Consider the following 23,544-nt stretch of genomic DNA (forward strand, 5'->3'; position numbering starts at 1 on the left):
AATCACGTGGCTTTGTCTCATGTCGTACAGATGGCAACTGCGATCTATACGTAATATATATACGTCAAATGTGAATTATTAAATTTTATATAATTTTTCGATTTTATGTCTTTTCCTCTATTTAATTTTATATTTGATTTGAACATCGGGGCACTATAATTTATTTATACGATTTTAAAAATGTGTGTGTGTGTGTGTGTAATAAGCGAAATAAAGGGGGGCATTTTTAATAACTTATTTTATTAATAACTTATATTAATTTTATTTTATATTTTAATATAAATTGTCACAAAGTGCACTTGTCCTGCTTTTTTTATATTTATATATAGCAGAATAGAAATTAGATTTTATAATATAAATTTACAGGATTTTTTTATACATTAAATTATATATATATAAATCATCTTTCTCACACATTAAAATTTTACGATTATCTTTTAAACAATTACTCTATTTTTCAATTACATTAAATAAGTATTTTTATTGCAAATGTGTATACGACTTACTATAGTGATGGATTGGTACTAACTACAAGAATTTCGATTTTATCGGTAATATATATAAAAGTGTGTTAGACATATTTATCATATTAGATCACATCTAATGTGATGAATATGTAATCACAAATATATGGCACGTATAAATAATTATTACATAAAAATCTATATCTATTATATCTTACAATTAAGTATTCCTTAAAGTATGATAAACCATATACTACGTGAAAAGTTCATCATGACACAAGAGTCCTCGGTAGTATAGTGGTTAGTATCCCCGCCTGTCACGCGGGAGACCGGGGTTCGATTCCCCGCCGGGGAGATTTTTTTTTTCTCTTGTGCTATAATTATGCAACAGTTACCTTTGACTTTTGACTATATAATAATTTATTTAATAACGTGTACGTTGATAAACCGTTTTTTTTTCCGGAAAAATTAAATCAGCACAAAGATATCTAGTACTTGTAATTAAAAATTTTGCAGTTGTATGTAACGTTTCCAAAAAATTTTTTTGTTAAGAAGAGCAATTTTAAATTTAGATAACGATTTGTCATTAAAGAAAATGTGATATGTAAAACTGAAACATCTCATGAATGTGTTCAATATTCTAATATTTAATTCAGAATCCTTTGTCATTATATGTGTGTGTGTGTGTGTGTGTGTGAAAGAAGAATAATATTCTCTAAATAGCAGAATTGTGATTTATATCATTTAAATACACGAAGTATATCAGATAATTTATTTTTGGAGAAGGTTTACAAACTTGTCTTACTTATAGAAAATTTAATACGAATACGTTATACGTTAATAGACAAACTGAAGAATAAATATGTTGAATTGAAGTGTCTATAGCTACTATTGTATGTAGGAAAATGACAATTTACAGCTGTCAGTGTACCGAAGATAACATATTTGTTGTAGGAATAGGTATATACTATATAAAAACATACGGTTATACAAGCTACATTTGCACTAGGCACACATTTATACAATCATAATCACACAAATAAATCGATCCTTTAATAGGAACGAATTAATTCAATCAATAATACATACAATAATATATAGAATAATAATATATATTATACTAATATGCTATAATATGTTATAAATACCGACACAATATACACACTACAATTATATTTATAATTGTTCTACGTTTCTCGATTTTCTGATTCTTTTCTTGATTCTATGTTTCTTGATTGGTTACGATATAATCTATCTATAATTATGAATTAACACTTTGAGGAACATTATTTTTTAAGTAAAACTATCTCATTTTGATATACATTTAAAAAGAGAGAGCATTAATATTTTTTTAATATTAATAATATTTTTTGTGGAAATATCTTTCTAATTTCCACAATAGATACTACTCAATTACGTAATACAAAGCAGAAGCATGGTGTAATTATAAAATATAAATGATGAATATAAATATCGAATAATTATTATTTAAGCTTGAATTAGGTCCGTGATTGTGCTGCTATGAGGTTAGCGTAAAAAACATCGCGAAAAATCAATGCGCAATGTTAAATAAATAAAATAAAGTTAATAATTAGTTAATGAGACTCTCGTTCCTTGACGATCGAAAATAAATGTTTTAAAAGGATAAATATACATTTTTTAGCACTGTTACCGTTAAGCCGATAATAATTTTAATGTATTTTTTAATTTGACGAGACAGCGAATTTTGCAGCTTAGTCTGATATAGCATGAAATTAAATTAATACACTTCGTTTCATTTAGCACTTTCTCTTTTTATGGCCATAGAGAGGCAAACAGCAAGGATTATACCGGCAATCTGTAAAAAAAAAAAAACATTTTTTAAAATATTGCCACAGTAACTTGATGAACGAATTTAAATACAATTTACATTTTTGTTACAATGAAGAGTTATATAATTCTTAAATCTTAAAGTTTATTTCTCTTATTATTTATCTTTGCTTATTATATAATATGTTTTTATTTAAAACCTGTTTAGCTTTACCGCAATAGAATAAAGTAAAGTGCGGACATGGCACCGGCTTAACGTAATGTAATTAAAATATCTTGTGTAAAGTAAGTTTTACTCGCCTCCACAAAAGCAATTCCGATACCCACACCGATCATGACTGTGGCGCCTTTCTGAACTCGCATTTCTAACTTGCTGAAGCATCCTTCATTATATGCATTAGATATCTGACACATCTTTTGCATATCATCAGCGCAACAGGACGGCGGGATTTGTCCAATAGTAGGGGTTTGAACCCAATCTCTGGGACCGTCCACGCCGCAACATTGTAGCTGTTGCATGAACAAATAAAATTATCAATGTATTAATCAAACTTAACCAATTTGTAAAAAATTAAACAATTTAATGCTTAATTTAAATAAGTCAATAATGAATTCTTTTTTTTGTCGATTTTCTCGGCACCAATGCAAGGTAAAATAGTTAATCACGCTAATTTGATTATATAATACACATTTTACGAAACTACCTTTGTGTTAAAGTAGGATAAAGTAATTTAAGATATAGAACTGTATACTGTATGCGACAGTCAATGTTAGAGTAGCCAATGCACTTGTAATACTAAAATGACTTTAATTGCCTATTTGCACGCGATGACTTTCAAGTGACAGAAATCATTGTTTTCTTAATAGGACGGAAGCTATACTATTTCATCACCTCACTTTTGTATCGACAAATCCATTACTATGTTGCGCTCCAGATTCAGTATACTGACCTTTTTTTGCACGTTATCCCAAGCTTGCTTGTCGACTTCCGTCGTATAGTTCTTCATCGATTCCTTCAGGGTACTCTTCATCGCCATGCTAAAATCATTTTTAAACACTGCCGCCGCTATGCCCACCGCAAGCTCGATCACGAAGATTATTAACAATGCGGCCGCAAACTAAATTATTTTCAATATTAATATAATTAATTAAAAATTGCATTTAATTGTAATTTATAATTATTTATTTATTTTATCGTAAAAAAGATGTATTTAAAACAGAACGAAATGAAGATAGATGTTTGAAATCACACATGTACAGTTTGATATTTGATATTAAATATGTTCGGAAACCTTTTCGATCTTTAATTTTACTTAGGCTCTTCGAAAATTTTATTTTAGATAAATTCAAGTACATAAAATAATCCAAGATTTTGTTATTAAAGTCAATGTCAGAATTTTGGAATAGATTCTGAGGAAAGCAAACTTTCATAGATAAACGGACGGTTTATATTTCCATAAAAAAATTGAACTTTTAATTATTTCTATTATTTCGATAAATATTTAGCATAAATTAAATTTTGTACTCAAACTGTTTAATTATTCTGTTGATTTCTTAACTTACCGCAATCAACATGTTGTAATGCTCCTTTATTGCTCCGTAACATCCCAGAAAAGCTATGATGAAAACGATAGATCCTGCAACTATGAGCACTATAGGCGGTGCCATTATCCTGCTTTCCACGAAGTGATTAAATTCGCCGACATCGGCCAACACCAACGCCCCGGCCACAATAATACCTATGCCAGATATCTGGAAAAATCAATTTTAGCAATTGTACGTATTTTTCTTCGCCCTCTAAATTGTCCTTCGCACTATCTTGATTTGTCCAAGAGTAAAAATAAAACGAGTAGAATTAAAATTAAATAGAAACTTATATTACATATACGCATATTTATAAAAGCACATTTTTAAATAAATATTTTACGAAAATAGTTTTTATTAATTGATTAAAAAAGGAAGAAATAAATTATATTAAGTAAAGTGCAATCTTCCAGAAAATTATACTATAATTTAAAAAACACGTTTCACAAATAACCGAATCTTTTTGCGCGTCACTTTTGTATCTGAAAGTATCTTGGATATCCTCAGAAAAATCCATAAAAACTGGGTATGTCCGCAAAACCTCAGAAAAATTAAAACGTAAAGAATAAAAAAAAGATATTTATTATTTGAATCACTTTAGAAACACACTTGCCGCCAATACTATTTTCTCAAAACCATTATCGCTTCCAATTCGGTTTACTCACCGCGAAAATCATATTAAAGATGAAAAGGATGTATTTGATGACGTTCATTCCGCAGGACTCCATGATGTATCTATCTATCGTTAAAATTGATTAAACTTTATTACTTTGATTTTATTACTCCGAAACGACAATTTGCGGGGACTTAAAAAGTCAGACACATAGTCAATCGGCTTGTGTTTCGTGCGACGGCCGTACGCTCAATGGGAGCGATTTAGGTGGTGCGCTCTTGTTTGAGCCTACAGGGAAGGTTTCGATCGAAATCCTCGGCCTCGAGGCCGCCGGCGCCGGCACGAAGGTAGTCAGGCGGGAATATAGTTTCCAGGTCGAAGTCCTGCGTTAGAGATTCGTTATTGGTCAGCGTTCTGGCCGTTTGGATGGCCGTCGATGGTAACCATAGTCACTTGTTCTCCGCCGTCAACCCAAGCGAATTCTTAGAAGTCTTAAAAAATACACCAATGATACAATGCAGTGTTTACGAACGTAACTTTCCTTGTCAAAAGCGTCCTACGGTCAAACCACTCTCAGCTTTGAATTGCGGTGTTCTCTTTTATTTATAACTAGCTGAGACCATCAGTCTGGTACCACTCAATTTATTCGTTCCCATCATAACATCTTCAAATTTGCTCGAAATTAACTGCAATTCTAGAAATTAATCTATACGAGAAAATTTCTTCAGCGGACTTGATTTTATGGCAATCAGATGAACTTTGCAGGTTAAGAAGGCGTTAATTGCCCCTGTTGAGTCTCCATATTTGTGACTAAACTAATTAAATATTGGTAGCTTTTTTTATTAAACTTCTTTGGGCGTAGACGTAATAAAGGATTCATTTTTTGAGATTTTAGATTAACAAAAGGTGCTAGTATTGGATAATTTAAAGCAATAACATTATTTTCAAAAATTGATGTTTTTAATATTTGGCTATGTTACGCAATTGATTATCAAAGGCAGTTTTTACTGCCCAAAGAAACATTTAACATTAACATTGCTTGTAAGATTTATTAATTTATTAACAAAAAATTTATATTTTTTATTTATTTTATATATTCTCTTTTTTTTTGTATTTATCTCATTTAATCACAAAATTTTATGTTATTTTTTTCATACAAATGATGATACTGCATATGCAGTATCATCTCATTCAATTTATGGAATGGTAAAATGTTATTCCATTGAACACTTCAATTGCATTACTCCAAATGCATTATTTCACACTGCATTGCGAGCGAAGCGTTCTCGATGGACGAACGCAATCCGCCATAATTTTATCGAAGATCAGGCAAACCGCGCGTGAGCATCGCGTTAAACGATTGCCGCTCGCAGTTCAATAATGTCACATTATTTACATATGTCCGGTAGAACGTACAAAGTGGGTCACAGGCAACTTTACAAGCAAGCCGACGAGTTTTCGTTTTCGCGATTCGATCCGCTCGATAAGCATTTGCGTAGTACGTTTCTTCAGTATCAACTTCTAGAAAAATTCGAGCGGTTCGTTTCTCGCATGCAGTTGGGATTCGCGCAAATTCGCCATTTCGTGCCGTGCTATGGATACGTGTATATGGGTTAATGAGAACATGGTAAATATAGTTATCGCCCTCATTCCACTGGTGGCTGCACCTGCACGTAATGCTACGTGCATAATGATAACACGCCACGATTTAAAGTTCAGTGCTGCACGACTGAAACATCTTTTCTACTCTGCTCGTCGTGTACTCCGTATTCGCTCGGTATTTACGCAATAAAGTCTATAAAGTACGTTAATAATGATACTAATAAATAGTGACTTAATAATTTAGTATTAAACAATTTTACAATTAGGTTTGAGGCAAATCGTAATAACAGAAAACAAGATGATCTTTACATTAACCAAGAATTTTATTTCAACAAATATAACTTTGTTATATAAGCGTTCACAATAAAGAAACATCAATTGAAAAAAGTTGTACACAGAAAAACATTTGTGATTTAATTAATTAATGTGTCTGCATTTTAAAAATTGAAGAATATAATTGTAAACGAAAATATAGCTGGTATACTAGCCTAGGCTTACCCTGGCAAAAGTGCGCGTTACGAATACAAAGAAATCGTAGCATCATACTATATTAAGGATACACATAATGAAACTGACTATCGTAAACAACACTTATACAAGTTGACCAATCATATTGGATGTAATTCTTAATTAACTAATTAAGTAGATGCAATATATATTGCAAATTGTAATATGTAATTCACAATATATAGATATATATTTGACGCACATAAGACGCGTTTTAAACAAATTATTTTTCATTCAGACTTATGGTGAATTAAGTATTTCTAAATAATATTAAAATATTGCACAATATATAAATATATAAGTATATAAGTATGAAAATTTTCGTTGTATCGTTATTTAAGTTAAACTGATCTTTTAATCAGTATTAATCTGAGCAGATAGTTTGACGTTTTACAGATACTCGTACATTGTAAATATAATTAAAATCGAACTACTCGTCACTGACGAGTCGTCCAGTCGTCAGTTTATTCCAATGAGATTTATAGTAATCGGCCGGTAAGTCAAACATTTACATCAAAATAACGATCGCTAACATAACATAACGCTACTCCGCGATGCTCTATAACTGATTAAAATTTTGTCGACTGCTAATAATGTTGACGAATAATCGATGGTCACAGCTCTCGTTGTTCGTCAGTTCGAGATGAAAATGCAAATGCAATTTACTTATCTTTGAACAAGACACGAAATTACTTGGAGCTCTCGCGGGATCGTTAGAACTTGAGATGTTGATAAGTGGCGATGAGGAAGAATATCACAAGGGTCGATACGCTCGGTGTAACAAATGAGCCATGACTCCACTTGGCGTACGGCGGCGACCTAGAAGCAACAACATTGAAGAAATCGATAATTGCATTCGTAATTGAATTGTGCAACATTACGTAAAGTATCCGACGTTATTACCGGTATTTCCGGAAGTCAAAAAATAAATAAAATAACGCAGTTTTGTGATGTGAGTTGCGTGCATCGCCTGCCACGGATCTAATTACGTGCAAAATGCAATAATATGCACATACGCCGAGACCTGAGATTTGTATCTATGTATATTTAAATGAAATCCAGTCTACATTTCGATGCGTTGCATAAATCTGAATTCCAAATTACACATAAATCATATTGCGATTGTGTTGCGGTAGTCAGAAGCAAACAAATATCGCAAGCATTCTTGAAAACATTAATATTTATTGGTGTTACTAAAACAACAAATATATCAGCGACGACATACAACAAAAGTAAGCACATAAAATACATTAAAAATGTCGATGCGACTAGACTCTGTGCTAAACAATATAATGCGTATAGAGATTTATCAAAGAATTTTTTAGAAAAAATTTATATTTTAATTCTAATAATAGGTAATATATTTTTATAGTGATTTTTCATCATACATTGAAAGAGAGAGAGAGAGAGAGAGAGAGAGAGAGAGAGAGAAAATATAAACAACTTTTGCGATTAATATAAGGTGCGATATTTATGACACTTATACGATCGTCCTGATATTACTTTTGAATAATTATTATGGAAAACGGTGATATTAACTTTTCAGACTTTATTTGTATTTTATAGAGGAAGCTCGTAAAAAAATTATCAAAATATTATCACCGTGCTACTTTATTAGCGTGGAAACATAGTCCGAGAAAAACAGAGATTAACCGGCCCTCTTAACTGCGAAAGTGTATAATACGCGCATATCGTTTAAATCTAAACGTGCATGATCGTGAAATAATTCATAGAGAAGCATTCTTATTGCGCTTACAGCATATGTATATTTTGTTTAAAATATTTATATTTCCCTCATGGGGTGTAACACAAAAAAACGATCGGACAGAATAAATGTAAGGAGGAATATATCAGGGAAACATAGAGGAACAAAACAAATTGTTAAAGTATCATCAACATCAGTTATCAGTTTACATATACAAAAGATAGACACGCTACGAGTCAACAGTCAGAGAGAAAATTACATTACATTTACATAGGGCACATGTCGTTCCTACTAATTCTACGTCTATTTCTTAGTTTTTATTACAAACGACAAAATTCTTTTACAAATCACATAAAATGTAAATACGACACAAAGCGTTTTGCAGAGGAAGAATCGTATAGGAAGCAACACTTCAACAATATTGGTTCAATCCTAATCAAGGTGAATTTCTAGTCAAATCTACAAAGTGATATCGATTTTTTTTGTTTCTCCTTCGTTGACCGTTGACATTTTCCTTGGAAGTACCTCAGATTTTTCTGTAATGTGCAGAATACAATGTAGTGCTGCTGTTTTCTTGTGAAAAGACGCGAGGATTATTGATATTATATAAATAATATTATAATATCATAATTATAATAATGTAATAATATAAAAGAGGTATTACATTATGTAGGTATAATTATATTAACATTATCCTTTCGGAAGTGGCGCGCGGTCTGTGCGACCGCACCAATGATTTTTCTTTTGTAATTTTGTTATTAAAATATCTCATTCTTTAAGACCTTTTGTATTCCCGGGGGCGGGGGTGACTAGTTCGTCAGTCTACCGTCAATGCATCGCCGTTGCATCGCATATACGTATTCTCCAATTACCGTCCCATTAACCATGCGGTGTTAAATAAGTCCTCACGCTCACGCCATGCATATTTACGGATCCTAAAATTTATGTTTTAGTATGATTGTGTGTGTGTGTGTGTGTGTGTGTGTGTGTGTGTTTGTGCTATTTCATTATTTTTGCTATTTTAAATGTTTATTGTAGTTACTAGTAATAGCAAAAAAAAAGAAAAATATTTTTGTGTTTTTTGTTATAAAAATTTGATTTTTGTTCCTAAATAAGAAAATGCTAAAAGAAGAGCTATTGTAAAAAATTGATCAAAAATACTATTAAAATATGGAAACTTGAGTATTCTTTATTATTTTACAAAGTTAAGATATCTTTCTTTAAAAATAAAAAATTAGAAAATAAAATTTTTATTTTACTTTTTGCTATATATATATTTGCAGTCCCATAGACCGCGCGCCACTGCTTATATACTGCCAGGGGGTGCCCCTTTCGAAAGGTTATAAATATATGAGCGATTTTATAAACGGCATTAGAAGATCGTTTACTACACTAAATAAATATATTTTTTATTGGTAGTTGTAATAATTTTGTCTAACATCTACCTACTACGCTTACACGACAAAGTTAGGACGTACGTGAACATTTAGCGACAAATAAGCAACAAGCAAATAAAAGTAAAGAATCTTATCCTATATCTTTTTACCGGAAATCTGAAAATAATTGCATTATGAATGATAGACGTTATATGAAGAAAACTACAAGTTTTATGTCCTGTGAATATAGAAACACGTGAATACTGAAAATCATATGAAAAATTGATATCGCAAGGCGTAAACAATGAGAAAAACATATATTTATAAAGCGATAACCTACTCGATGCCAACGACACCACAGGCCCAACGATCGCCAGAATTTCCGGTTGTCGAAGAGAGAGAGTTATTTCCTTTGCCAAGATCGTCCTCGCCGGAGTGTACAACTATAGACCGTCCCAGGATGCTGTTCGATCCTCTCAGCGAGATAATGTTGTCAGTGATATTTATTGTCGCTTCTCCCGCAGAATTGGCCTGGATATTTCCTAGATCGCCGACATGTCGGACAGTATCTTCCGGGGCGCCGTGAGTGACCTAACGAGTTAATAGTATATAGCCGAAAAAGTAAGTCAATGAAAGACTGTCATAAGGCAGAAAAGCCAAAGAACATTAATAGTCTTTATCATAAAATACAATAGACGAGAGATAGAATTTTATCAAAGAAGGAGTAGTAATATATATAGTAATATATAGTTAATTATAAATTAATTATTATCCATATAGTAATTAAAAGGAATCGATTACTGTGGGAGCTCACATTCTCAGGGTTGAAGTGCGCTCCCGCAGATGTGCAACCCGTGCTCAAATCTCCCTTCTCGTGCACGTGGAAACCGTGTAGTCCCTCTGTGAGTCCATAGATCTTGCCGGTGATAGTAACAGGTCCATCCAGAGGAGTCTGAACGATCTTCAAATTACCCGTGACATTTCTCACGGAGGAAAATGATGTCAGGCGAACAACCGCTATCAATTCCTAATCGAGTCGATTCGATACGATCAGTATAATTACAAAAAATAACAGCTTATAATATAGTGCTTTCGAAAAATAGTACAGTTTTAATCGAAGCAAAATTTTTTTAAGAAAAAAATTATTGGACATTATTTTGTCAGAAATTTAAATCTTTTCATATCTTTGATTTTTTTATGTTAAATATTCTAAAAATTAAAAATTGAACGAAAACTCTGTTGAAGTAAGGAAACGAAAAAAAAAGTTACATATATTCTCCCGCTTGTCCCAATAACGTCAATTACAACTTTTAAAACATCTTCTTTTTATGACAATTTTAATTTGGTTAATGGATTTGTAAATGAAATTTTTGACTTTAAGAGCGCACTAGATATTCTGCAATTCACTCATTATATTACAATTTCTATGAATGTCACGTATACATTATAATATACATTATAATGCATTGGAAAATCGATTGATAGTTTATTTACTATTGCGGAAATGGATTAATACATGCAATATTCGGATTATCGTATTACATACCTCTTCTGCCTGTGTAGCTGTAACAGCTATTACAGCTGCAAATAGTAACACAACCATTCGACTCATCGTGCGTATTGGGCTGTAAATATAATAATAACAGAAAACTAATATGACATATCAATATAACGTACATAATATCTTTTTGCTATCTTTTGCTCTTGTTTTTTATACATTTTATCTGATATTGTCGTTATCTTTTAAAACGTCACAATTACTGCTAAATGTTGCAATAATAACTTGAAACTTTGTAGTAGAAAAATACTTCCTTATTGTCAGCATAAAACAGTATAAGAGATATGAATATACACTCTAAAAAAAAGTACGTTTACAATATTTTATACATCGCCTTCATGAAGCGTATATTTTCTTATAACAAATATATAATTTTAATGAAAAATTCAGCATTTCGTTATGGCGAATACACGATTTACAGTTTATAAAAGAACATATATAGATGCTCAAACAATCTCAAAAATTGTATTCAGGTAACCAAATAACTGATTATGAAATATCCATTAAGAAAAGATTGGCAATTTCCGACTATGGATTGAGATCCATTTGCGCGTGCCTCACGTACAGAAATATAATTTAATCGATCTAGAGGCCGGTCAGATAAACCGATTAATATTAACAGTAGCCTCGCACGTAAAGGATAGTAATCGATAATCCGTGCGACGCAGTTTTCGAAGCGTGGCCGTCGCGCGATTTAGGAACACGTGGCATAATTCCTACAAAAAGTAACGTAGGTAAATGAAAATGAGTGTGTTGACCAGGTGAGGGCAAATTTACTTTCGCATCACTTTATATTATTGAGGAATATTACGATCGGTCAAATCATATAAAATTAGCGAACTATTATTTATTTCCCCCTATTACACGTATGTCAGATGCACACATATGTACAATCTATTTTTTATTATTAGTCGAAGCTGTTAGATGACCTTCGTGATACGCACGAACTACGTTCTGATGTCATACGTGAGTTTCTTGGTACGTGTGCTCGAGGTTAATTAAAAAGATTATGTAATTTTAAGAAATTCTACAAATTATACGCCCATGCCAAGTTAAATATTAAGTTGAATATCTCAGATTTGCATTATTTTTTATCCAGACATTAATAACATTATAATGAGATAGAGCGTAACGTCATCGCATATTATTCGGGATAATTATTAATCATTATGAAATTTATTATTTTCGTGTGACTAATTATAATTAGCTTACGCAAAATGCAAGAGCCACAAAATTATGTAAACTTATGTAAAGCTATAAGGCAACATTATCGTGTGGCTGACGCAGAGTCTCATCGAATATATATATATATATATATATATATATATATATATATATATATATATATTCCAGGTTTTTATCTATATACTTAATTTCAATATAACTTTCCTTCTTGTTATTATCTCGTTGATAGAGAATATTTATATTTCTTACCCATACCCCTATTTATTTTATTGTTGATCTTATGCCGCTTTCATGAAATCTGTATCTATATTAGCAGAAATTATCATTTTTTTTCTTACTTTGTTTTGCAAAGAAAATATAACTTTCCTTGTTAGTACATTATAAAATACTTGACGTTTCAAGTTGTTTATCGATTTGCATATTTCTTTTCACACCCAGTCTTTATAGAATACGAGCGCAAGTTTATTGGAGATTTTCTTGTCACTTTTGATGTGATTGGCTTCAATAAGAACACTTTTCTTATCATCATTATTTTGCTCGCATTTTATAAAATACAAACATTCTGGGTATTTTATCATTTTAATCGTATTTCTTTTACGTACTTCACCTTTCTCATTACTTCACCTTTCTTCACTTCGATATAAGTATATATATTTATTGGAAAGGTTCTTATTAATATTATATTAGCATAAGACGCTTCTGGTACTTTGCCTCTCGAGAGCATTTCACAAAGCAGAATAGATTTCCTAATATCAATTTCGAGATGTATTACTTTCTTAGTTGTTATTGTTTCGAAATGATCGCTATAATTATTGCAATATTATAAAAAATTGATTATTTATCTCGTATATATTATTACTACAAAAATTATGATGATTCCGATTTGCTGGCGCTTTGCGAAATGTGTGCGTGCAAACGCCAGCCGGAAAGTTCACGGTCCAAGGAGTAACAGCTCAGTCCGGTGCGAGTGCGAGTCAATTCAATAATACGTGTCGCAGAATTTCTTTCGTGACCAGATACCGCGAGAGGTGGGCAAAAGCACCGTGAACTCGGGAAACGTGGAGCGAAGAGCTTCCAAGGAAATATCGATTCACGACGAAAGGTGTTCGTTCACAACACCTGCGCGACTTCATCGATCAGTGTTATTCATGCGTTTTAACGTAAGCACCGCGCGAATTGATGGCGCGTTTCGCGGACACCAAGCGAGTACATTAGTACATGCACACAGCGATGTATTTCTATTTCCATCATGGGACCGGCTTTACACGTCATGCATACTCCGACACGACGTATCCATCGGCTGTTTCTATATTGTGTTAGATTAATCAGAACTTATGCGAACGTCTTGTTACATTCCCACATTTCCCAGAATTAAACGTAATAAGTTGAAAAGACTTTACAGCGCAAGTAGCACACACACACACACACACACACACACACACACACACACACACACACACACACACACACACACACACACAATTTCCGGACGGTATTAAATATATACAATCTAGCAGAGGTTTAAGAGGATAAGCTTGCAATTTAAAAAATAAAAAGGGTTGAGAATAAAATATTAGCCCTTGATTCGAAACAATTCCAAATAAATTAATATAATGGGAATTTACTTTCAGGAATCTGAAAGTAGTGTATTCATTCTTTTACATTATAATTTTTATAATATTTTATAAATATCATTACATATTTTTTATAATTTTTATATCATTAATAGAGAAATGCGATAAAGAAATGGTCAAGGAAATGGTAATGTGCAGATTTACAGAACATTTAGAGAAGATTTTCAAAGAATATATTGATATATTTTTCTTTTTTCCATGATTAATCGAAAAATTTCCGTTAATGAAAAATGTTACAGCTAATTAAAAGCTCATAAAGATTTAATTTAAGCTGGACCGTTATCTCTTTCGAACATTAAACTCCAATAAATGGTGCAATTGACCACGTAATTACTGAATTTAACATTAGCGTATCTACATCGCGTGCATAGATATCGACGTTATGGATTAACGTGTTATTCTCACGAACCATATTTCTGTCAGATATGCGTGGCTTTATAGTTATAGTGGCTGTAGTTTTGCATTTCCACAACAACACGTTATATTTAGTAGCTCGACCTTCTATAGCGAATACAGATACAACCGTAATTTCCGAAAAAATCCTTCACCGACATTGAGATTATTTATGCATCGCGCCTTTCAAGTAAATTCCACGTAACCATATGTAATATCGATTCGCTTTATCGATATTACGATAATAGCTACAGCTCGAATTGGACTTGCAAAATTTCGTGTGAAAGACAGAAATGAAAAACGAATGTCGAATCGAGGACCGAGTGATTTAGCTGCATGATTAGCATGCACACGCATAAAATTTTGAAAACTTGCGAGGCCAGTCGCGAGATAAACTCGGGAAGGAGATAAAATTGCAATTTGTTCGAAACCAAAAGAATATTACGTGACGATTCGCCTCACGTTCACGTGATAAATTGGATTGCGCAACGGTGCATCTGTCGCGGCATGGAGTTTCGAAGCGCGATAACACGATCGGCCGGAAAAGGAGCATGCCACGAAAAGTGAAAGGAACCTACCGGCGAGCGGGCACTATTTTACTGGGCACTGAATGACCGATTAATGACTGACTGGCTGACTGCGGATGCTGGGCCCATGTTCCGCTTATATTGGCACGGTACCCCCATGCGAATCCCCCCACCCACGAGGTAGACAAATCAGTCGCGAACAAGTATCTTGTAAATGATCGTGCACCGACGACACCGGCGACCGGATGACCGTCGAAGATAACGGAAGATTCTGGACCCTCCGCCGGGTCTCGTGCCCGGCTTCTTTCGCACAATTCAGCCAATCAAATGATTGCATAATTGAAGATATTGTTAAACAATGATAATTCTGCAACGACATAATTATCAGCTCGAATCCAGATAGAGAGCAGCAAAATACTGTTACAAATTGCTGTAAAATAAAAAAATAAAAGATAAATATAAGATGATCGACACTGTCTGACAATGCCCGATAAAGGTCGAAATGTATGAAATATTAATCATTGTGTCAGAAAATATTTTCGAGATGATTATCACGGCAGTTTCGTATTTTATTATAAAAGATATAGGAATAAGAGAAAAATGGGAACTTCCATATGTATTATATTCAGGAATGGCACACGTGGTTGCTTAATTAATAATCGCGCAAATCCGTGACGTACATTATTCGGATGTGTTTATTGACTTGGGTGTTAGCAGCTTAGTTTTGATTAGAGCTGACTGTTACGAGGAAGCCAGCAATGCGCCACACAACATACGTGCCATTTAGATTAATAGGATAATAGAGAAAAGGATGTTAGATATTCACGAACGGAGCTCTCGGATCTGTTCAAGTAACCAGCCACAGTAAGTATGTCACTGACGAACTTACACGAAACTTGTCGTCGTCGTGAGAGTGAAATTAGCATTATTAGCAATATATTAACACTCGTAAGGAAATCACCGAACATTAAACCTGCCGTTTTCGCACGTAAAATCGATCTGTCAAGCTCGGCAATGAGCGGACGTTTTATTTATTACGCGCAATAAATATTGTCTGTATATAAAACGCGATTATAAAATATTTCGGGATTGTAGACTTTATTTTAACATTGTTTTTCTGTTACTAATATTTTTAAAATATCGGGGTTGCAGTAGTTTTCTATTGACCATTATAATATTATTTTTATAAGTATTGAAAATCTATAATAGACAAAGCGGATGAAGAAGAAAACAATTGTACTTTTACATTGTACTTTTTAAGGAGTAGTAGTAACGCACTTGTAACATTCCGCTAATCTAAACACAATCATTTTACGAGCGAGAGAGATAAAATGTTCTCGGAATCTTGCACAAATAAAAACGAAAGAGCTTTTTTAACAGTGTTTTCTTATTTGAATTAACGATGTAAAGTTGTTTTTTTTGCACTCTCCTTTGCGCATTATCGCATTTAAAGTTTTTTTTTCATCTTACAATTAACTACTGAATATGGATAATAGGACATATGATTCATATACGTATGTCATGGTCGTTCGGCTAACGCTCTACTTTACGAAATTAAGACACGAAATAATAAAAACGCGTATATCTCACCATAGTCGCGTCTATCATTGATGTTCGAGTGAGGTGAATTCAAAACTGATACGTAAGCTACGTAACGTTCATTTTTATCGTAATTATCATGCTAGAAATAAAAGTGTGACTCGCATGATTATTATCAGAAATAATTTGTTGTTGCGTCTCTTCTTGTCTGGAAACCTACTATAGCTGATATCACAACTCCTCGCAATATCTTCGTCGTCATAATTAATATAACAGTGTTGTGATATAATCAAACCACTTAGGAAATAATTTGTTTACACTGTTATTTTTTAAAACTTATCCCCGTTCTACAAATTGCATTTTGCATTTCACGAATTTTTCAACGTGAAATATCAAACGGGACTTATGCGAGTGAAATTTCTTGCCATAGTTTTATAAACATATGTTTTTCATGTTTTTGCTGTTTTATAGAAACTTATTTCACATTGTTTTTGTAATGAGAAACATAAATATTAAACTTTTCGACAGAATATAAGTAACTAATACTTGTAAGTTTAATTTCTCAATAACAAAAATTTTGTCGAAGTACATAATTACTATTAGTATTGTGCTAAAAATTATTACAATATTTTATAAAATAATGGACATCTTAAAGTAAAAAGGTTTCCAGCAGAGATATGTCTGGAAAATTTTGACGGCAATTCTGTTTTTCAATATCTCGTCTAGATGTCAAGCGATCTTTTACCATAGCTTTTAAAAATTATTTATGAATTATATTTGTCAAATTTTTTAATCGTATTTTGAGAAGAATCTTGCGCTATTGAAGATCGATCGATTTAGGAGAGAATTATCATGAGTTCGAATTAAGAGCGCCAGTTTTTATTGTTATCGCGTCGGCAAAAGTCCGAGCAATCAAGGTGTATTTTAAGTGAATCGAACAAGATTGATGGACGTTTATAGCGCATCTCAACGAAGTGGGGATAATTGTGCTTCGGATTGGTCTCCTTTGTGTGCCTGGATTCTCTTTATAAAGGAAACCGGATATTGCATTTGTAGAGCTCTGATTGACAGTCGAGCTACGCAGTAACGTTTTGCACAATTGGGACTTTGTAATTATTATTTCCGACCGAATGTGTATATAGACAGAAAATTTAATTAATGGTGCTTTCGCAACGTACAAATCGGGAAATGTCGCTCGCTCTGTCTGGATTTCATATTAAACCGAGCTGCAAGGGAATGAAATATCGATGTTTCATTCATGCGCGACAGAAGTTTTGCCATGTTAATTACAACTTTTAGTAAAAATATGTAATAAGGCATAAAAACACATAATTAAAAGATATATCAAAGAATATTTTTCAAGTGTGATTTTATATATATATATATAGTATATATATACATATAAAATCACACTTGAAAAATATCCTTTGATATATCTTTTAATTATGTGTTTTTATGCCTTATTACATATTTTTACTAAAAGTTGTAATTAATACTCGCGCAATTATAGGCAACTTATCCTTGAGGTATTATGATTGATGTAATATAATGCCTGAGAAATTGATCAGAAATTGCGAAAGCTTATTCATCGTTGAACGCAATCGTTCAACAATTACAACTAGTTTTATCTCGGAAATAGTGTAGCGCGAGCGCAAAGATATTCACACTGGCCGACGTGATATGTCGGAAAATAAAAAGACATGCAACTTCGTAAAACGTCGACGTCGACGTCGAATGTTAATGTGGCTGTCGCTCACAGGAACAGCGCTAGACACGTTGTAGATCAAAAAATAAGAAGAAAAGGGAAAGCCCGTTCTCGACGCGAAAAGATTATGATATGATTTTTATTCCACGGCACGGCTGGTGAGTGAAATTTTCTGCTGAAGAATTTTTGACATCTCGTTTAACAGCCGTAACAGAGAATCCCTACAGTTATATTCTGATTTTTAGAATCTTTTAAATTTATACATATTATAAAAACACACGAGTAAAAACGTGTTTAAAATATTTCGGGTAAGAAATTATAATGTAATTTCTTGTACAGATGGTTCAGATTATTTAAAAATTGTCAAAATATTTCAATTACTGAAAATGCAAGAGTAATAATATTACATTTATATTATATTATTGCAACAAAAAAATTGATTATGAGACTAAAAACTACTGCAAAAAATTTCTGGGCGGAAATCTCATTCGCGATACGTTTTAAAAAATATTAAATTTGGTGTACGTAACGTTCTATTAAAACGCATGAAGCCTCTTTTTATCAGTGGAACGATCGTATTACAGTACAACGAATGCACAATGCCGCCTAACAATGAGTGTTTCACATAATAAATAAGTCATCGTAATAATCGTGCTTTTGCATATATGTTTACCTGATATTGTATTCTCTAACACGAGACTTATTTTACCCTCGTAAATCCAATATACGGCAAATACACATAATCGAATAAAGTACTGAGAAATGCGATATACTGAAAGTATAGCTGTCAACACCCAATGAAAAACAATGATAAGATTTAACGTGAATGTTAAAGTATCATTCAAAACAATTTAAATTATATATGGAAAAATACTAATTAAATATTAATTAATAGATTAAAAATGCAGATGTATTTACTGATTGCATTGCAAATGTAGAAAAAGGTGAGACAAAAAAGTGCGGTGCTTTTTTATTCCGTTTTTCTTGCGCGCTCATATTCTTTATTCCTCGCTTCATTAACTTATTGTTAATTAGCCATTATAAGGAAAACCGCAAACAGTTTGTCGTTACTGATATTACAATTTTAAATTAAATTCGAAGGATAAATTAATGACGTGTGATTAATGTTTAATTCGATTGCAACGTTGAAGTCGCATATCTATAAAAGTACACGTGTAAATATGAGTGCACCATGTAATGCAATGTAAATAATTAATACTCGTTCTCGTTCTCAAGGTACTCGATATCTTTGCGAACATCCGCGAAAAGTATAAATAACCAAGCCTAAAGCCAAAGTTAACAAATGCCTCTTGCTCTGAAAATAATCGAGCTCGAAATTGTTGCGGAAAATTTCAAAAGTGCGCGAGGTATGTATAATTATGCGATCTAATTATACGGGTGATTACTAAAACAGCATGAGTCAACCTTTTTACGAATGAGTCAGAGACGTTATCTTTTCAAATAATACATTTATTTTTAGAAAAATACGTCTCCAATTTAAAGAGCAATTTGCAATGATTCATATTTTATTCATAATAACTTTTGTATTAAAATTTGTTTAACCATCGATCGATAATTTTTTTTCACTCCAAATTTTTTTTCTTTTTTTTTGTGCGTCGAATCATTTTTACTATAAGTGAGTAAAAAAGATGATGAGAATTCAAAAAGTTGATATATAATTGTAAGATTTACTGAGCATGTCGTTTCTCTTCTCTCAATTGCTGCTCTCTTTTTAAATTTCCTTTCTAATTCGCGATATGCAAACACTGTATAATCCGCAATCGTTTCAACTTTCTTTAACGTAAATTATTCGACGAAAGAGCATTCTTTTCTTCCTTACCTTATGAAGACTCTGCTTCCACGTGACCAAGACTCGTCTACCGCAAACAGCTGCGAGCGCGACACTACTTTTCCTCGCTATTGCTTCACTGTGTGACGTACGTTATCGACGCACACTCGCGTAGATTATGCGTCTTAAAGCGTCAAGCATCGACTGCGTCTTACAACGGAGAAACTTGGAGAATCAAGTCCGTGACAGATACGCGAGCCGCGAGAAGACTGACGAGAAAAGAGAGTCGTTCTCTCGTCACTGGCGCCGTTATCGCGATTAAACGACTTTAATGTCGGTTCCTTTTCAGAGATGGGCCGCTCTCGCATGTACCCGATCGGTCGTCGACCCCCTCTTAGGAATCCCCTCTCAGGTTTCTTGATAGATTCTCTCGATCTTCTCTCTGGCAATGGCGACTCGCTACTCACGAAAAATATTCCGCGGAAACCTTCCGGTCACAGTCTGCCGACGAACTGCCTGGAAAAACGACCCGCGATAAGTAAACATACATATGTTATCTTTTTACAAGGCAACAAACGAAATTGAAATGTCTCCTTCTTTTTCTCCAGTGATAATATTCAAGTCGCGCATTCTTATCTATCTTGCGGGAAAACGGAAAAACAAACGCAAATTCTCAAGATTCAAAGACCCAATAAAAACATTACAAATAAATCATCTATCAAGTAATTTTTTTCAGTTAAATAGTCTAAAAAATCTTGTTCTTCTGTCATCCAAGAGAGAACGATGCGTTTAAAGTTTTTAATCATTTTTAATTTTCCCACAGATTTCAGTTAAAGTGTGCTACAATAAGCGACGCGCGAAATATGTCGCGAAATATGAAGTATGAAATCTTAAATGCACTCAACTGATGAATGATTGATTAACGAGTTAAACGAACAGGGAAAAGTGTAACAACGTTCACAGTAGCACTGGTCAGAAGAAACTGAAACCTATGAAAAACAGTTATGATGCTCGCCTTCCTTAAACATTTACGAAGACCATTCGTACATACCTACATGTACGTTTTGTGTACCGACGTACATACCACACGTACAACGTACACCTTTGTGCTATCTCCCCTCTTCTAGAACATTAGTCATTATAGCACCAAGGTTTCACGGGCCTTGTGCAATGGTTTATAGATAAACTATGCTCCGATCGAATTGTGTCGCTTTATAACGCTTCGCTCAGATTCCCACTGTTGGGAAAACGAGGTAATTTCACTTTAATCGCACTAGTAAACTTTATAAACTGAAAACGATATCATTTCGGATATAATGACAATTAATTCTTACTCTGTCATTTTTTTCTGTAAAAATGTTCAATAGATGCTATTGAGACTGATCAATTAAAATATTTTCCAAGAATTTTTTTTCTAGTTTGTATTAAAAACAATTTATTTAAAAAAAAAAAGTCGAAGCTTTCCTCTGAGTAGGTGCAGACTCGACGCGAATTAGCGAGAGAGTTAAATCCGACTGACAGATCAGCGATTCAAACGACGATAGCTAAACATCACCAATGACGAACGGGATGGATGATTGGCAAGGTTCTCTTGCGCAATAATTCCTGTCGATCAAACGTGAAGACAAACCGTTGCTCCGATACCGCGACTCTTTTCATTGACATACTCCACACTCTTGTGGCATTGCGCTGTAAAGTGGCAATGGCGTAGACGTCGGCGTCATGAAATTACGACGCACCTTTACGCTTTGCTGCCTTGACCCTGCGGATTCCTTCTGCTGCAAGATAAAGATTACTTTGGCCGTTTCGAAGTGCGAGTCTCCAACGTTGCTGTCAAAACACATATCGCGGAATATCTTCGAAAATAACCTTCGCGGTAAGTAGAAAGTCTTTATCACCTTGTATAGAAAATTAAGAGTTTATGCATTATTATCGTTGAGCTCAACATTGTAGAAAAATCAGCATTTGTACCAATCGTAACGCAATTGTGAATAATTGTGTTAATTTCTAACGTTATAAGTAGAGAGAAACCTAACGTAAATAGCATTTTAGAATCTATAATATAAAATTCTATGTCTCGAGATTTAGGTAAGATATGAATTTAATAAAAGCTTGCATTTTTATTAATTTTTAATTGTTTAATTTATAACTGTTGTTATTAAAATTACCAAGTTTATTTGATTATTTCAAATAAAGTTTACAATATATAGTGGCGATTGCCATCAGTTTCATCGTTTCACGAAGGTCAACTCACGAAGGCATCATCGCACGGTCACGCATCGGAAATGTTCGCGATAAATGCAGTTTTTTATTTTATTAACGCTAAATGTGAAACAAGTTTTATTAGCATTATCTGCGGTTAAATATTTAATGTCATCCGCCTTCAAATTAATGGAGAATTATACTTAGCAAATTAATGGCAACGCTCGCACTGTGCCCTCTGTCAATAGGTATTAATTAAGGCCTCTCGGGGATTTGTTTGCAGAGCTCAAATCTTATTAGGTACATACATTGGAAATCATTCATTAGAATTGTATCTCTCGAGATCCATCTTGAGGACGCCTACTATTTCTATCCGGCCGTGCTTGACCTACACTCGGATGTACCAGGTCTACAGTCTCCGCCTCGTGTTTCTTCTTTTCTTTTTCCTCTTCGTCCTCCTCCTCTTATGCTCTCTCATCTTGCTATCTCTCGTTGTTTTCCACGGATGAGAGAATTTTATTGTCACACATAATCATAAATCATCATTTTAATGCGATTAAAAATACGCGATGGACGCAGCGCGTCGTCCGGTGCACTGCGTCGCATTTCCTGGGATCGGATTATGGCATCTTCGGAATTGAAGAACACTCCTCGTGGATCGTTAGCACGCATCATGAATACGCGTTACCGCGATTCCGCGACTGCGGCGACATACGGTTCTCGTTCTTGCATGCAAATGCGGATGATTGTAACTATGTAAGTAAAACTCGAATATCGCGTTTGGAATACTCAGAGAAAACGTGCAACGTGAAGCTCGCGTTTAATTTGTATGAATAAATTCGCTAAACCTTCTGATAAAAATTTAATATAGCGTCGATATCAACAGTAAAGAATCGATTAATATTCATGGCAATATCGAATTTCCTGCACGAGACTCATTAGCTTTTTAATATTCAAATCAAATACCGTTAATTAAATTTGCCGGCAGCGTTATTAATTATTCTATCAGTAACGCGGGATTCGAGTAACTCTATTGTTTTTTTCACGAGAACATCTATCACAAAATGTAATATACAGTTCTACGTAAATTTTTAATCTCATTTAATTCTTCATTCAAAATTATAAATATATTTTAGCGACAATAGATAAAAGTCTACCAATTAATTATCACTTCGTCTTTTTTCTCTTCTCGATCTACATTTATTTTCAATATTTCTATATAATTATATACTGTTCCGAAATTAAACTACTCTTTGCTTTTGAATGACATTTTAAATTAAACGTAAATTATAGCGATACATCAATGATCGTCTACAACGCAATTAGTTTATTCTATTATTTTCTGTAATTTT

The 23,544-nt window shown here is 33.2% G+C and overlaps 2 protein-coding genes and 1 non-coding gene across 5 annotated transcripts; 1 reads left to right on the forward strand and 2 right to left on the reverse strand.

The window, feature by feature from the left end:
• The first annotated feature begins 747 nt into the window (after window positions 1-747).
• Window positions 748-819, forward strand: Trnad-guc (transfer RNA aspartic acid (anticodon GUC)). The gene has a single exon. It is a non-coding gene; the product is annotated as a tRNA-Asp (tRNA).
• A 403-nt stretch (window positions 820-1,222) lies between these two features.
• LOC143900454 (CD63 antigen-like) lies at window positions 1,223-4,683 on the reverse strand. The gene is made up of 5 exons (XM_077411828.1): window positions 4,523-4,683; window positions 3,837-4,025; window positions 3,224-3,391; window positions 2,574-2,783; window positions 1,223-2,301 (listed from the first exon to the last, which is right to left on the reverse strand). The coding sequence occupies exons 1-5, from the start codon at window positions 4,583-4,585 to the stop codon at window positions 2,239-2,241; spliced, it is 693 nt and encodes a 230-aa protein (XP_077267954.1). The 5' UTR covers window positions 4,586-4,683; the 3' UTR covers window positions 1,223-2,238.
• Window positions 4,684-6,376: 1,693 nt separating this feature from the next.
• On the reverse strand, window positions 6,377-20,911 carry LOC143901768 (superoxide dismutase [Cu-Zn]). 3 transcript variants are annotated; one of them, XM_077414317.1, is made up of 6 exons: window positions 20,896-20,911; window positions 20,042-20,506; window positions 11,207-11,285; window positions 10,475-10,687; window positions 10,001-10,251; window positions 6,377-7,398 (listed from the first exon to the last, which is right to left on the reverse strand). In XM_077414317.1, exons 3-6 carry the CDS (start codon window positions 11,270-11,272, stop codon window positions 7,293-7,295), a joined length of 636 nt encoding a protein of 211 aa, XP_077270443.1. In that variant the 5' UTR covers window positions 11,273-11,285; window positions 20,042-20,506; window positions 20,896-20,911; the 3' UTR covers window positions 6,377-7,292. The 3 variants fall into 3 exon arrangements, with proteins under 3 accessions (XP_077270443.1, XP_077270434.1, XP_077270452.1); XM_077414308.1 differs by lacking the exons at window positions 20,042-20,506; window positions 20,896-20,911 and adding an exon at window positions 15,009-15,169; XM_077414326.1 differs by lacking the exons at window positions 6,377-7,398; window positions 20,042-20,506; window positions 20,896-20,911 and adding exons at window positions 8,320-8,820; window positions 15,009-15,168.
• Window positions 20,912-23,544: the final 2,633 nt, after the last annotated feature.

This window comes from Temnothorax americanus, unplaced genomic scaffold (assembly GCF_048541705.1).
Source record: "Temnothorax americanus isolate GAGA-0224 unplaced genomic scaffold, ASM4854170v1 Scaffold10, whole genome shotgun sequence".
Lineage (NCBI taxonomy): Eukaryota > Metazoa > Arthropoda > Insecta > Hymenoptera > Formicidae > Temnothorax > Temnothorax americanus.

Excerpts from the sequence above, each read along its gene's own strand:
- LOC143900454 (XM_077411828.1), bottom strand. The coding sequence starts at position 4,585 with ATGGAGTCCTGCGGAATGAACGTCATCAAATACATCCTTTTCATCTTT. Across the intron at positions 3,392-3,836 it reads ATTACAACATGTTGATTGCG|TTTGCGGCCGCATTGTTAAT; the intron begins GTAAGTTAAGAA and ends AAAATAATTTAG. Across the intron at positions 2,784-3,223 it reads GGGATAACGTGCAAAAAAAG|CTACAATGTTGCGGCGTGGA; the intron begins GTCAGTATACTG and ends TTCATGCAACAG.
- LOC143901768 (XM_077414317.1), bottom strand. The coding sequence starts at position 11,272 with ATGAGTCGAATGGTTGTGTTACTATTTGCAGCTGTAATAGCTGTTACA. Across the intron at positions 10,688-11,206 it reads CAGCTACACAGGCAGAAGAG|GAATTGATAGCGGTTGTTCG; the intron begins GTATGTAATACG and ends CGACTCGATTAG. Across the intron at positions 7,399-10,000 it reads TGTGGTGTCGTTGGCATCGA|GTCGCCGCCGTACGCCAAGT; the intron begins GTAGGTTATCGC and ends TGTTGCTTCTAG.